The 15,288-nt window shown below is 38.5% G+C and overlaps 1 protein-coding gene across 2 annotated transcripts in view; it reads right to left on the reverse strand.

Moving 5' to 3' along the window:
- rab6ba (RAB6B, member RAS oncogene family a) overlaps positions 1–15,288 on the reverse strand; it is a 73,605-nt gene that overhangs the window by 34,226 nt on the left and 24,091 nt on the right. For both annotated transcript variants that reach the window (XM_086281610.1, XM_086281611.1), the window contains exon 2: positions 2,741–2,799. In XM_086281610.1, the coding sequence (XP_086137736.1) occupies positions 2,741–2,799 (59 nt within the window). The remainder of the gene's footprint in view (positions 1–2,740; positions 2,800–15,288) is intronic.

Raw genomic sequence — 15,288 nt, forward strand, 5'->3', positions numbered from 1 at the left:
TATATACATGATATTTGGAAATCGTTCAGCGCACAGCAATAGGAAAATTATGATAAATTACACTGAATTAGAAAAAGTAAATGAAATTAAATTTCAACAATAAACTATGCTGGGAACAATACATCAACAAAATTAGAAATAACATATCTAAATCAGTCACAATACTATATAAGTAAAAGTTTACATAAACCAAGAATCACTATGCAGCCTGTTCCTTCATGCTTCCATATATATGGCATATTGTGTGAAAGTATGGGAAAACATCTACAAGACAAATATTCAGCTAACATACATATACACATGCATACATAATCAACATACATATTACAAAAAGAGCCGTAAGAATCATTAACACCCTCTAACTCACCATTTATGAAATTTAAAACACGTCAATTTAATGACTTATTTGAGCCTAAAACAGTTCAAACTATGTACAGAGCAAGGCAACATGCATTAACCGCAAATATTCAGAAGTAGTTTGCAGTCAGACAAAAACACCATGCATTCAGGATGTTTCATAATCTAGCTGTTAGAACCAAGTGTAAAAATTACAGCATTACAGTCAAGAGACTAACCACTGTGAAATAACTGCACAGAGGAAATCAAAATCTGTTTGTCATTGTACACGCAAAAAACAATAAACAGAAAACAAAAGGGAAAAAACTATGTGAATATGGGGATGATTTTACTGGGTAAATAAGCTGTTTGGCTTTTCCGTTCTGTTGAGTTCTCATTCTGCTCATCTGGATGTTGCTTTGTAAATTATTAGATATTTCCTTATATCTATTCATTGATCTATTTAGCATCCAATCCAAGACGCTGACTTTTCTGAGCATATGGCCTCACTTACTAGTTTCCAGACTTACCTAACAGAGAATGTTAATTATTCTGTAATTTTCTTTGGCCTGCTTAGAGTCAAATACATTTCCTTTTTTTCATATGTTGCAAAGCTGATTTCTTTTTAATACTGTAGAGTTTAACATTACAATATAAAGTACCTTGAGGTGGCTGTTGTGAATTAGTGCTATATGAAAAAAATTAAGTTGAACTGAACTGATATTCCAAAGTACATCCCAGTGAATAATGGATGTACCTTTCGTACCACTGGCTGATCAGGTCCAAGAGTGTACTTTAGAAGTTGAAGTGACTGCATGTTGTTTCATGGTGATAGTTTATTATGCTTGAATTTACCTTACTGATTGCTTTTATAGTTTATTGCCTCAATTTCCAAAAATAAAGCAGGAAGACAAACTCTTTTTTTTTGTAACTATCTGTATCTTCTGGCCTTTATAATCATCTTAACTGTCTCCACTGATACCTTATTGGGTAATCAGTCCTGTGAGTGTATATATATTAGTTTGTCCTTTCCTTTGTCAATTTATTTTGCCCCTCTATTTTGCCCCTCTAATTTATTTCCTCATGTTCAGTTGTCTGGATTTCCCGTTAAATTGTACTTCTCTGGGATTTGTGTTTCCTGTTTTTGCTTTTAGTCAAGAAAATTTTTATTGAATTGAATTCAATTTTATTTATATTGTCTTAAATCACAGCAAACGCTGCCTCTAGGTGCTTTACATTGCAAGGTAAAGACCCTACAATAATGGAGAGAAAACCTTATCAGGCTGGAGGATTTGAAATGGTGACTGCCTTTGAGATCCATGTTTGGCATTTTTGGTCCTTTGTTTTTGTAACATTTAAGCAACAACATCATTCTTCTGTGTGTCAAATTATTTGAATTTGTAGGACAAAAAAGTAAAGGTAGATGGAAGTAGTGTGGAAGAAGGTTAGATCAGGTACTGAGGAATTCTTTAGAGGCTGCTGTAGATAATTTAAAGGCAGTAGCAGATTAACACATGCCTGTGGGATCAAAGCCGCAGGTCTCCAGTTTTAGAGGCAGAACATTATTAACTTTGCTGGAGCTCTGCAGAGTCTGCAGGCTAATTTTATACCTGATGGAAACGGTTTGTCTTAGAAAATGACCTGAAGTTCACATGAAATGCAAAGCTTTGTTTTCTACATATATGCAAAGTCATGCTTCAAATCAATAATGCTAATAATGTATATGATCAACACTATTCAGCAACAAAAAAGTCTTCCTCTTCGTCTGTCTTGTCGTGACGTAGTCAGGTTTTCTTCAGATAATCAGATTTAGTTTTTCCATATATTACTCAGGCTCATAATTCTGTAAACTCCCCCATAAAAGAGCCTTAGCGAGCAGCAAGACTCCCTCTTAAACTATCAGAGAGGGCGGACAGAATAGTTTTGCGAGATTTATTTTTAATTCTGTTTTTATTACTATGTAAGTAGATACTTTTTGTTTATAAAGCTGCAGGTTTTATTTAAGGGTGCTTTGCAGATGCTCACAAAGAGCTCTGGAAGTGCTGTAGCTGCAAAAGTACTATTTTGCTTTTAGGATGTCGAGTGAGATTAGGCTCCTTACAGGGATTCAAAGAGCTCTTGATCTTCAGTTCAAAGGTGTCTTTTTTAAAATCACTGATGGCCATAATTTCCTTATTTTACACAAAGAGAAGAATTTGTATTTGCTGTGTATTAATTTCCTTCATTATTATCGCAGTATCTAATTTACTTAGGCCTTATTTGTTCTAAGTTTCTGTCTTCAACTTATCGATTTACGCCCAGCTTTATGTTTCACTATCAAAGGAAATGCCTGCAGCCCAGTGTCACTGATCCATCAGGATAATTATTAGAGCCAAACCATTCAGCCTGTGCTTGCAGCACCTACCTGATATGTGTTGTCAAAGCTGTCATACATGAACCGTGTGATCAAAGACGTCTTTCCAACTGCAAGACAAGAAAAAGACAGAATGCATTAAATGACAGATGAGGGGCTTTGTGTTCCAGCATTCAGGCTCTCAGCGAGTGTAACAGCAGTATTAGTAGTTGTGGTTTCTACCATGGCTGTCACGACTGCCCAGGGAGCTCATTAGTGTGTGTTTGGGGTGACCAGGAGGTCAGCAGGGGCATCGGGTGTGAATATAATTACAGTGCTGCTGCTACTAGAATTTAGGTGTTCCCCAACACATATACCTCCCATCTGATGTACGAAGTCAGGGGAACAGGAAGATGAGATGCAAGGAAATTGCTATAAAATGATAGGAAACCTGGACGAAAAGTCATCCACAGTGCCATTATCTGAGGCTTCAATGAGTTTTACTGACATTTAAAAACATCTGCCATCGGCACGGCCAGCAAGCAGATTCATAAACTCCAACTTTCCTGCTTTATAAAGTGCAGAAAAACCTGTTTCTCAACATGGGATTAGAGGAGACTGGTTTGTTATGTGTTGATGCTTTTCGATCTCTGATTTCATGCATTTTTGTGCACCAATCAAAAAGTGATAATAACCGTAAAGCTGCTTGATTATGTTTCCTAGCTACAGTCAATCAAAGTGAATGTTAAATGATCAATATCCAATTTTCTGGATTTTTGCAAGAGAATAAATATTAGCTGTTAATAAAATCGCTTTAGTTCTTTTAATATCAAATACCTTATACAGTTTAAAACATAGTGTGCTTTGTAATGTAATCTAATGAGAATGCAATTATCATTTCATCAGCTATGACACTTTACATAATATAATATCGAGTCTCAACCTTCTTACAGTGAAGGTTTAAGGACCGGCTCCTCAAAGGGTCCAATCTGTTCCACTTTGCAAAGCTTGAAAATTGCAGTGAAATCATTAATATGTTCAGTTTTTCAATAAAAATGAGAATCTAAAAATGTAGGCTGGAGTCTATCCCAGCTGTCATATGGTGAAGGGTGGGGTCCACCTGGGACAGGCTGGCACTGCACTCCAATTGTTCATAATCCGTTTTTCAAACAGATGATTCAATAAAGCTGTACTTGCATTTCTTTGGTTTTAAAGAATGATTTTTAGGGTATAATTTTACTGATCTGGTCCACCTGAGATAAAAATGGGCTTTGGATGCAAAATAAAACAAGTCTAAGTTCCCCTGGTAGTCAAATACGCCTGCCATCACAACGTGTCCTGTAGCTGTGTTGTGATATCCATATTAACACTGGTCTCACTCCTAACTGGCTATTTGTTAAGCATAAAAGCAAAATCTAACAGAATAGTTTCAGTGCCTAACTTACAGTTAAAGAAAGCGAGAGTAAACAAAACACAAAACAAACCATGTACTGCAGGTTCACAGTGTTGTGATCCACCTGCCTACCTCTGTCAGTAGTATGAGCATCAGTTATAACTTAATAATCTATTTCAAAGGAACTGAACTCAATAAAGGCTTCCATTATCAGCGATTGTTATAACAAAGACCTATGTCTCTTTTACACCAAAGTATCCCTAAACATCTTCATCACATGTTTAAAATAATGTACAATAACAGTGTTTACTAAAAATGCCTGCCCTACATTTCTTTTGTAGCATGAATGACTTCATGAATTGCATTAAAGATGTTCTACATGTCCCCGAATGTGTCTGACAGGTCTGATGTTTGTTTCATGTTATGTGCTGATAAATGGATGAAAAACTCATTTCAAATCTCTTCAATGATTCATTCATCATTTTAGGATCATAAGTCATATTTTGAGGTCCAGAAAAGAAGGCTGGTTAGAAATTACTGACTTATTGATAAATAGCACAAATGGTTTTCAAATTTTGTTTTCCCTCAATGGGTTTATTAATGATGGAGAATGGGGAAAAGCAAAAGCCGACAGGAATCAATCACGCCCCCCTTCTTGTATGCATTTAGCAGCAGTGCAGATGGTAAAGAGCCAGCTCATACCATCTCACTCATACAGTGATATGCACTACGGTTCAGTCTGAAAAGCCACTGGTCAGCAAGTGTGTTGCAGACTGTGGATGGTGCAATATCAAAGAGTATAAAATATAACTGTATAAATAAACCTGACATTTAACAAAGTGTGCGGGGGCAAATGGCTATTAGAGTGGCCTCACAACACTCAGATCCACAGGTTATGAATAAAGACAGATAGTAACCAGAGATAAACAAGCAGATGAATCCGTCAAAGTAAGAAAAACTGCAGTCCCACTAATGTCCACTGGAGGCTCTAACACTGAGTCAGTATCCACACACTCCCGGATTAAAATGTCTACCAGCACTGCAGAATTAAACTTGTTTATTGGCTGCTACAAAAAACAGTTTGTATGGATAGTTTCCTCTTTCAGAACAACTGCATGGCTTGGCTAAATTTTTGAGGTCCACCACTTAATCTTATTAAACTGCTCATCTGTAACCTCATAGCTGCTCATCTATATGCTGTATACCCTCAGTGAAGCTATGCAACAAGATTTTTTGCTGCTGCCCTGCCAGGTTCATGAGAAATAAATGCACCAGCTCGCTCAGTAAACATAATCTGTCTTATATTCACAGTTCATCAAATGGGCACCCAGTTGCAATTGTTTGCAGAGAGAGTTTTAATTAGGCAGACTAATTGCATGTGTCTGTGCCCTCACTTGGTCTCCTTATCTGCAAGGCAGGATCTACAGCGTAGCTACTGATTATGATCTCATGCTAATTTATCAATATATCATCTAACTTACTTAAGATGCCATCTAATTTAACAAGCTCTGCTAATTCAGTCATGCTTTATTGGTAATTAAAACTCCATCATGACTCATCTAGTCCACTGTACAATATGAAGTCAAAGACTATGAAGGCTGATGGCAGGGCAAATAATAGGAAACCAAGATAATAAACATAAAAACATTTCCACATATCAAATACTCATCGTCTTTCAACAAAAGAGTGTCAAGGCAAGACGCTACCATTGTGTTTATGTTTATTTGGTGGCCAAGACCTTGGAATAACCAGCAAAGCCCCTTCACCAATCCCACACCCAGACACACTGGCATGGTACTGAGCAGGGTCATTTAATGCTTTACAAGTAAAATTTTAAAATCTTGGAATGTTAGTCAGTAATAATGCTAGTTTGTAAGTATTATAATTAGGAATCAACCAGCTCTGTGGAGAAGCAGTTAGCACTGTTGCCTCACAGCAAGAAGGTCCTACTTTGAAATCCACCATGGTTGTCTGTCTCTCTGTGTTAGCCCTGCGACAGACTGGTGATCTGGCCAGGGTGTACCCTACCTCTTGCCGTATGATAGCTGGGATAGGCTCCAGCTCCCCTGCGACCATAATAAGGATTAGTGGAAGAGATATTCCTGATGAATATTAGGAATCGAGACATCCTTCAACATGGCTCATTGTGATTGATTTCCGGATTATAGGCAAGAGGAAGGAGAACAGAGGTGAAAAAGAGACAAAAATAAGAATAATGACAAAACCGAAAAGAAAGTAATTAACAAAGTGAGAACTGGGAGGGCACCTGGGGGTAGACTCAAAACTACTGGACAGATTTTTTATATTTGGAGAAGATGACACCACCGTGTCTAGACTTCTGAAAGATGAAGATGACGAATGGATGAAATCCGCTGAAGCAAAGAAAACTGACACACAGACCAGAAAAAGGGAAACAACAGATTTTTCTCATTTCTCTCAGTCCTCTTTCCTGCCCGTGACCTGGAAAGCCACGTCTCTGTGCCACACTAAAGGATGTTTCGGTCCTAAAATGCATTTGGAGGATGGAGGAGGTTGTCAGAGGAGTTATAATCCAGGATCAACAGGTAGATCATTTACAGTCATTTACTGTTCCTTCGGGTATAACAGAGGCGTGGCACACAGCTGGAACATACCAAGCAGGGAGGGAGGAGGACTCTTTAAACAACTCGTTATTTTCATTTATATCAAATTATAATAAGGGGTTACTATGATCACATACAGGTAACGCTGTGACGCAGTTATGTGATGCCTTGCTGCATTAAATTCAACACTCGTGGCTACATTTATGTCATAAGTTGTGTTACAAAGGTCTTCAAATATCTACATGAGCTGAGGACAGAAATAAAGTGTCAGATGTGCCATGTTATTCCTGTGCACTTACGTAACGATCAGCTGATTTCAGTTTGTGTGCAGGGAGAAGGAAAAAGGTCAAGCAAAGTTGTGAGAAGTGGAAATACAGACTTTTTTAATTTCATGAGCACGATGATAAAGTGGAAAAACTGCGTCCGGGATAGAAACAACTTCATTACGCTACTAACACAGAATGATGTTAGAGGCGAGTGTATAATGACCTCAGCCCTGCATCCACAGCATGGTCTTCAACAGCTAACACGTTGAGCACGTTGCACCCTTCCAGCCACCACCAGCGTTTCCAGTATGATCACTGTGGAGATCACAGTGAAATGCTTTTTGGCTGATTTTCAGCTTTGCTATCATACTTAAAGAGTAAAAGAAGATCTTGTGTGTCCTAGTTAGAATACAAACATCAGTGTGTAGGACAATAGCCTAAAGTGAGGCAGCCAGGTACCCACAGCAGTTTTAATGTTTAAACTTAACCAGATAAAGTCTTTTACATTAATATCCTAGTTAGAAGTAACACTGGAAAACCTCCATCTTCTGTCTTTTTAAAGTACAAATTATTAATTTAATTGATAAATATAAACAATAATTGTGGGAAATGTGCATCAAGAAACACAAAACATTAGATTTGAGCTTGTGGGTATTCCACAAGCTCCTTTCAAACCATGCTGTCCTGTCACAGGATGGCAAACTGCCAATTAAAAGTAGCCCTGAATATAAAAACGCAATGAGCGCTCTTGAGCCTGACATCATAAAATACAGACGTACTTAGGCCATAAAGCCCAACTTATCATGCAGTTGTGCCAAATGTCATATTTAATTGACATCACTTTAAAATGCCGTTGCCTCGATTCCTCTCTCCTTGGCTCCTCTGCTCGCACCTGTGGGAGGGACTAAAACGCGAGGAGAAGAAGTAGTGATGTACAAACGGAGAGATGAGAAAGCAGGAAAAGAATGTCACTTATCTCATAACATGGTATGCGTGTGTGTTTATGGGAAACAGTCAGGTGAACTGTGGAGTTTTCAGTCACCATTTCTGCCCTGGGCATTTGAAGCCTTCACATGAACGCTTATCAGAGGGAGAAAAACATTAGGACACTGAGTTTGATCCAGCATCCTCGCTGCTGACTCATCCTGAGCCACCGCTGAGCAGCATGAGACAGCACTTTGTGAGCCTCTCAGTCACTGCTTTCAAAACTCAGGGACAGACAGCACGTCCTTATTTCTTCCTCTGACTCGAGTAAATCTGAACAGACACTTCTTCTTCATCTTTGTTCCCACAGAGGGAACATTCACCACATCCCAGTTTAATTTGTCCTGGAGGCGGCAGCATAATGATGGACACTCATTCTCATAAACAGGATGTCAAGCAAACAAAAACACTTCCCAATCCCTCCTACAGCCCTCTCCCCCTCTGAAAAGGCTGCACTTAGCGTTAGTTAAATTTTTGTCAGTATCTTCAGATGTAACTGCAGGTCTGTTTGTGTGAATTTAATTACCAGGGAAACAGGAAGCTTAGTTACGCTCACGGCTGCAATAATTTAGTGGATCTTCTGTTAGGCTAAAAAGAAATGATTAACAAGGCAGATTTTTGATTACATTTCAGAATTAGCTCTGCATTTCTGAGCATTTCCTCCTCATAATCATTTCATCCTCTTTTGCTATTAACACCGTTTTAGAGATTATGATGGGATTCGTGTGATTAGTAGCTCTAGTCAGACATACAAATGTAAAAAAAAAAAAAAGCCGCTGCTAAAGCTGCAGCAGCGATGACAGCAATAACCTCTTTTCATTCAGGTTCTAATAGAGGTGCGTTCTCGTGGCGCAGAGGGATCACAGAGAGAAACTGTAGCTTATTAAATTTCAAAATGAAGGACAACATGAAATAAAAAGTTCAACTGCAATTTAAACCGCTCGACTACAAGCCAAAAATACACCAGGGGGCGGCGTAACAGAGACGTGCAGGGTTAGAACAGACCTTGCCTTTAGAATTAGACTGTTCCACAAAAATAAAGAACATATTACCAATGCAAATGTAAACAATGTCCTTAAATGACTGCATTTACCTTTATTTTATACAAGTTTTGTATTCCGTTACTTATACCTATACTTAAACCTATCTATTTCTTGTATATTTGCTTCAAATGTTTTGATCTGATGTTTCTAAGTAACAGCCACTTTTCTGAGGGCAAACCCAAATATTCACAGGACTGTTTAATACCTAATTCTTTATTTAGTCATGTTGTGATCCGCAGCTATGATATCTGATATGTTATGTTAAATTATGGGTCATTTCCAGTGTTTGTTTATTAATTAATAAGTCTAGTTATTAACGGGCCACCATGATCGAGACTGGTAGCGATTAAAAACTGGGATCATTTTCAGGGCTTTTGCTTAAACTGACTGTAAACATGAGTCAGAAATACTCTGACACGTCAATACAAACAGAAATAAAGACACTTCACTCTGGCCAAATCGTGTATAATGCTGCTGTTCTCATCTGCTGATGCCGCGACTTTACATTTATTTTATGATTAATTCGTTAGAAAAAGAAAGCCCAGCTGGATTTCATTGTACCCGTCATGGACCCAGACACCAAAATCCTTTTGTATTTTGGGATGTTTATGTTCTAGTTCTGTACCTAGTTAGTATTGTTGATAGTACCAAGGACAATGACATTAAAGATCATTCATAAAAAAAACAGTGTTCCTGCAACTCTCTGGTGTATGGGAAACAGGAATGAGGACATAAAAACTACCCTGATTGTCTTATTAAGCACCGACATCCCAGCTCAACTATTTACCGTCTCTGTAATTTCTTTATTCTTCCACAAGATATACATTTTCTACTCAGAGTTGTATACTGTTACTTTTTTCATGCTTTTATACTTAAGCTAGTGATGAAACTGCTTTCTGATATAGATAAATTCTTATGTACATCTTAAGTCTAGATGTAAAATGTATCGCCTGTTACAATCCTAGTTAGTCTTTGTGAAATGAAACTCAACAGGTAAGGTTTTTAAAAAAGTGCTAAAACTGATGAATGCTTGCATTGCTGGCAAAGCTAAGTCAGACTCATTTCTATTGGATGTTGGACACCAGGACTGAACTTTTTTCACATGTCCAAATTTTTAAGGACAAAGTTTCTAGGTACGACAAAAAAAAAAGTGTTAGATTTGGCGATCACAGGATCCCATTTCTGCTTTTTCCAGATGACGTGATTCCTTTGGCTGCATCAATTGGTGACACATTGGAGTGGTGGTTTGAAGCCACACACAAAGTGACAGAAATACATTTTGGGACCTCCAAGTCTGTCGGCTACAGAGCTTCCAGTGCTCCACATCGAAAGGAGCCAACTGAGATGGTTCAGGCATCTGACCAGGACATCACCTGTGTTTTGGGCATGTCCAACTGGAAGGAGACTCATGGGCGCATAAAGGACATGCCATAGAGATGATGTCTCTCAGCTGGCTCACGAACGATTCCCACCAGATGGGCTGGAGAAGTTTGTCTAGATGTGTAAAAGTACACGATGCCCTGATAATACTACATAACAAACAGGATAGTCCCTGTGTGAAGGCAATGAGGCCACTTTTACTGCTATCATCTACTTTGATAGTTTGATGAAATCCCCCTCAAACTCCAGGCCGACTGTGCAAATGGCTCATCTTGACATTTAGGCTATTCAGCAAAGCTCTTTCTTCAGTGTCTGAAGCCTATTGATTACCCTCACACTCTAATTGAAGTAGATGGAGAGTGCAAGTTGCTCTTGTGCAAATGGCCCACTATTTACAACACATAGCTCTGACAGCAGCAGCAGCCTCATTCACCCAAACCGTCTCCACGTGGCTCTCACCAGCAGACCTGAACCTGTTAATAAAGACCCAGTGGGCTCATTTTAAGAGCAGCGCACTCAGGTCCCGATCTGCTGCCGGACTCAAAAGAGAGGTCTTGAAATGACTATGCTAATGTCCTTCTTTGTGTTGCCTTTATTATGGCCTATGAGGACTGTGGAGAGACGGCTGCTTCATTGTATGAAAAAGATGTCAAATTATTCATTTTACTTGGTTTTGCTGCAAGCCTACATTACGCAGTAGTGTTTGGGAACAATTGTTATTTCTATTGTCATTTTCAATTGGCCGTGAACACTTTATTCAAATGGATGTGGTAATTTTAGACGGCTCATTCTTCTGTTACATAGCAGCAGCAGGGGTTAGAGAGGACGAAATCATGAGGTTACATAAGACATTTTAAATCTTTAACGTTGTCGTGCAGCATTGCATGTGAACTCGATGACATCCTCTTCTATTTAAACCTGCAGTCATATGACAGCACCAACCCAGGTGACTGTTTCATGACACTTCATCTCTAGAAACATATCTGCATAGAAACACACAGAATCTAACCAATTACATTTGACCAAAGGAGATGTGTTTGCTCAAAAACATTATTGAAACCATTGGTTATGACCTGAGAATGAGTTAGTTTTTTTAATTATCCTTTTTTAACCCCTCAAGTGACAAACTATGTTGGCTAAAATGACTATTTTGGCTAACTATTTTGGTAAATGTCATTCATCAATTTTAAACTACAAATTAACTCAATTATTTACACAATCTCCTTCTGTCAGTTCTTCCAAAACAAATTTTCTTTGTCTAACTGAATGTTTGAGTGACTTAATATTACTGTATGCTTGCATTTTAACACCAAAAAATGCGAGAAAGGTGGAGAAAACCTGTCAAAAAATGTTTTTCTTTTTAACATTGTTTTCTGAAATTTCCAAACTTTTAGATTAATGTGCAAAAAACAGATTTCATTCATCGTTTTTTATTTTCCGCGAGTCTTTGACTTGAAAATGTCAAGTCACTGAATTATTGTGTTTTAGTTATGATGCAAATAGAGAAACTGTCACTTGTATTACATTTGTAAATAATTAAACTTTGATAAAAATCCTACCGAGGAAACAGTTGATCAACTGCAATTCACACAGCATTATCGTCATAGGCTAAAGGTGGAATAGTAACCAATATCACTAATGGGGCAAATTTCACTTCCTGACTCATCAAGTCCCATGAGGCTTTGTTGTTTATTTGTGGTGTATGCATTAGAAACAGAAATTGGAAAATAGTGGAAAGTCCAGATTGTCTTGATTGTGTCATTGCTTGGCTTTTGTTGTCCTGGGAGTCTCGGGCTACATCTTTGGCTGGCTTTTCTTTTTCTACATCACACTGAGATGAACCAAGGCCTGAGGATGAAGCGCAATGGTCCCACAAATGTGTCCATCTGCATACGTGTTTTTCATTTGCACAGCAAATGGAAAGGAGTGTTCACATACCACAAACCTGCAACTGTGTAGTACTTCAAAATCACAACTGCACATTAGCGGATTTGGATGATGTATGTCGGTCAATTGCTTATTTGTTGACAAGTGAGTCGGAATAGGGAGGGAGTTCACCGGGAACGGGCAAGGCATGGAAAAACCATAAAAGACCAAAAATACTACATGGAAACTACAAACAGTGGCTGCAGTGGACACTTGTCATTGTTTTTAACACTCGATTTCACTTTAGCTTTTTGTATGTTAGAACACACTTCTCCGCCATTGGCTGCAGTGTATTGTACCAAATATTGTATACACTGCCTCCACTGACAACAAAAACTCTCTGCAGACAGACTACCCCCACTCAACCCTAAAACAAGCATTCGTCAGCAGACGAACTGAGAGGTTCCAGGTTGAATGTGAGAAGAGGTCAGAGGGCTGGTGCACTATGAAGCAACATTAATGGGTTTGTGAAATCTGTTGAGCTTACAGCCAGCTTTCTAATGTCATGACTAGGGATTGTGAACAGATTCTCGTAGAGAACCAGTTGTCAGTAACTCAATTCCTTGGTATTATTGGTCCGCCTGCATATCATTTCCACTCATCAGTTCGACCTGCACTTGCACTACAACCAGCTGATAACTTTTATTTTTATTGCACAATGCATTTGTTTATCTGAATACTGCCTATTCAGATAAACTTTTCCAATAGCGGTTGTCAATATTGGCTAAAATCTGAAATAAAGTTTCTAGTCTTAGCTTTATATAATCTTACAAAAAAGGAGGAGTTTCCTAATATAGTCATCTCAGGAATTAAAGACCCAGCTACCTGCTTTTCAAGCCTTCTTTTACCAAGGAGAAGTAATTGAAATGGCTGGTTTCAGATGAAGTCTGAACTCCTCCAAGGCCCACTGAAGGAAAATATAAATCACTGTGATAAATGTGAAGTGTGAATCATTCAATGCTACTGTAGTGGAGTCTAAGAATAAAAATACAGAGCTGGAATGAAAATATTAGGTCCCCTTTAAGATCAAATAGACTCATTCCTGTTGTTAACATATAAATACACAGAGTAAGCCAATAATTCTACAGTCACCTCTAAATAAAGGGTAAAATAGAATTTTAATGAAGTCTCTACTTGGAGTGATGCTTCAAAGAGTTTGCACAGTGAGTTAGCAAAATGACAGCCAATTAACTGAAAGTGCCGGGCACCTGCTGCGGCACAACCTGCACTTTTATCACCCGGACACCGCTGAGCCCAGTCAGCACACTGCTCATCAAGGCGTCTCTTAAGAGCTCAAAATGCAATTTATGGCAGGTTAAAGGCCCTGCATGGTCAGGCTCACACTAGGTTCTGCTATTTGTGAACCATGCATCCATAAAACGAGTTGGTTACAGACTCGCTCCTCTCTACACATACAGTCAGTGAAAAGAAAAACTAATGTGTGATGAATATAGTAGAAAAAGGAATCCATTAACTATACTCAGTGGCAATGTACCTGGAGAGAACCCACGCAAACATGAAGAGAACATGCAAACTCCACGCAGAAAGATGGGCCTGATAGTGGAATTGAACTCAGGACCTGCTTGCTGTGAGGCAACAATGCTAACTACCGTGCTGCCCTTTTTTCCTTTTACCAGTATTGTAATATTACATGTGTAGTATGCATGTGCACAATTGCTTTTTAATGGCAAAGACTGACATAAATTACTTAATTTAGAAAAGCTTGAGACTTTTAATTCAAACTAAAAATACTCTTCTGCAAAGTTTATATTTTTTCTGTGAATCTTAGGGGTTTTGATGTTGTTAGTGCAAAATATGGCTGCACAAAATGTTCTTAATAAACCTATTACTGTTGCAGTACTTGATACAGGGGTGTCAAATGAGCAGCCCAGTTTTCATAACTGGCTCACCAAGGGGCAAACTTAATAATTATTTCAGCAAACGTTTTCAAATTGTAAACAAATGTGGTTTAAAACAGTGTTTCTGTCGCTGCCTATGCACACGGTTGTTGAATTTAACTGCACCTATGAAATGAAATTATTTGCTTGGATTATGTTTTTGCTTCGTGAACGTTATAACATAAATATCATCTCATAAAATTACTTCTGTGCCTTTAAAAATGTATGTAAACACATTGCTATAATTCCTAAACAGGTAATCCATTACTTTTGTTAAATTCCTTGAGTTAAAGCTGAGAGTCTGCATCCCTTTAACATCTTTATTGTTTTATTTTAAAAACCCTGTGGTGGTGGCAAACTTACAAAAATTGTGAAAAGAGTCCCTTTGTCTTTAAAACAAAAAAGCGTAATGTGAAAAGTGAAGTTTTCACAGGAGTTGTGCAATCCTGCGAAAAACAAAATGCTCCCCACGATACAAGTTACCGCCATCTTTAGCAGCAACAACTTGAAGTACTGGTTTTCTCCCTGACTTTATCAGTCTCTCACATTGCTGTGGAGGAATTTTGGCCCACCCTTCTTAACAGCGTGGCTTCAGTTCAGTCAAGTTTGCATTTGGCATTCACTTATGTGCAGCTCTCTTTAAGGTCATTTCAGTCAGGTTAAGGTCGGGACTTGGACTGGTTCATTAAAACAGTGTGATTCCTTTCTTTTTCAGCCAATCAGCTGTAGTTTTGCTGCTGTGCTTGGGACTGTTGTCCTGTTGCATGACCCAATTTCAACCAAGTACTAACTGTCAGACAGATGGCCTCACATCTGACTCTAAATACTTTGTTATACAGAGGAGTTCATGGTTACCTCGGTGACTGCAAGGTGTTCGGGTCCGGCAGCTACAAAACAACGCTAAATCATCACCCATCCACTTGGCTTTTGCAGTTTCTCTGAGCATTGGATGGTGCGACAGTGGTATGAATTTGCTCATACCTGAATACTCCAGACCAGCAAACAGCCAAAACCTCTGCCTTTATAGAGTTGTTCGCTGTTGCTGATAATCAGCTATTCAAGTGCATTTGTTTAGCGACCCCATGTTGCTACTTGCCCTCATAATTCCCGTGGAACCAGTAAGAGTGTACTTAGTTTTTCACAGAAGT

The sequence above is a fragment of the Aulonocara sp. 'chitande type north' Nkhata Bay genome, linkage group LG23, assembly GCF_057382095.1.
Source record: "Aulonocara sp. 'chitande type north' Nkhata Bay isolate Kocher_YH1m ecotype deep benthic linkage group LG23, A_spYH_male_GT1.1, whole genome shotgun sequence".
In the NCBI taxonomy this organism is placed as follows: Eukaryota; Metazoa; Chordata; class Actinopteri; order Cichliformes; family Cichlidae; genus Aulonocara; species Aulonocara sp. 'chitande type north' Nkhata Bay.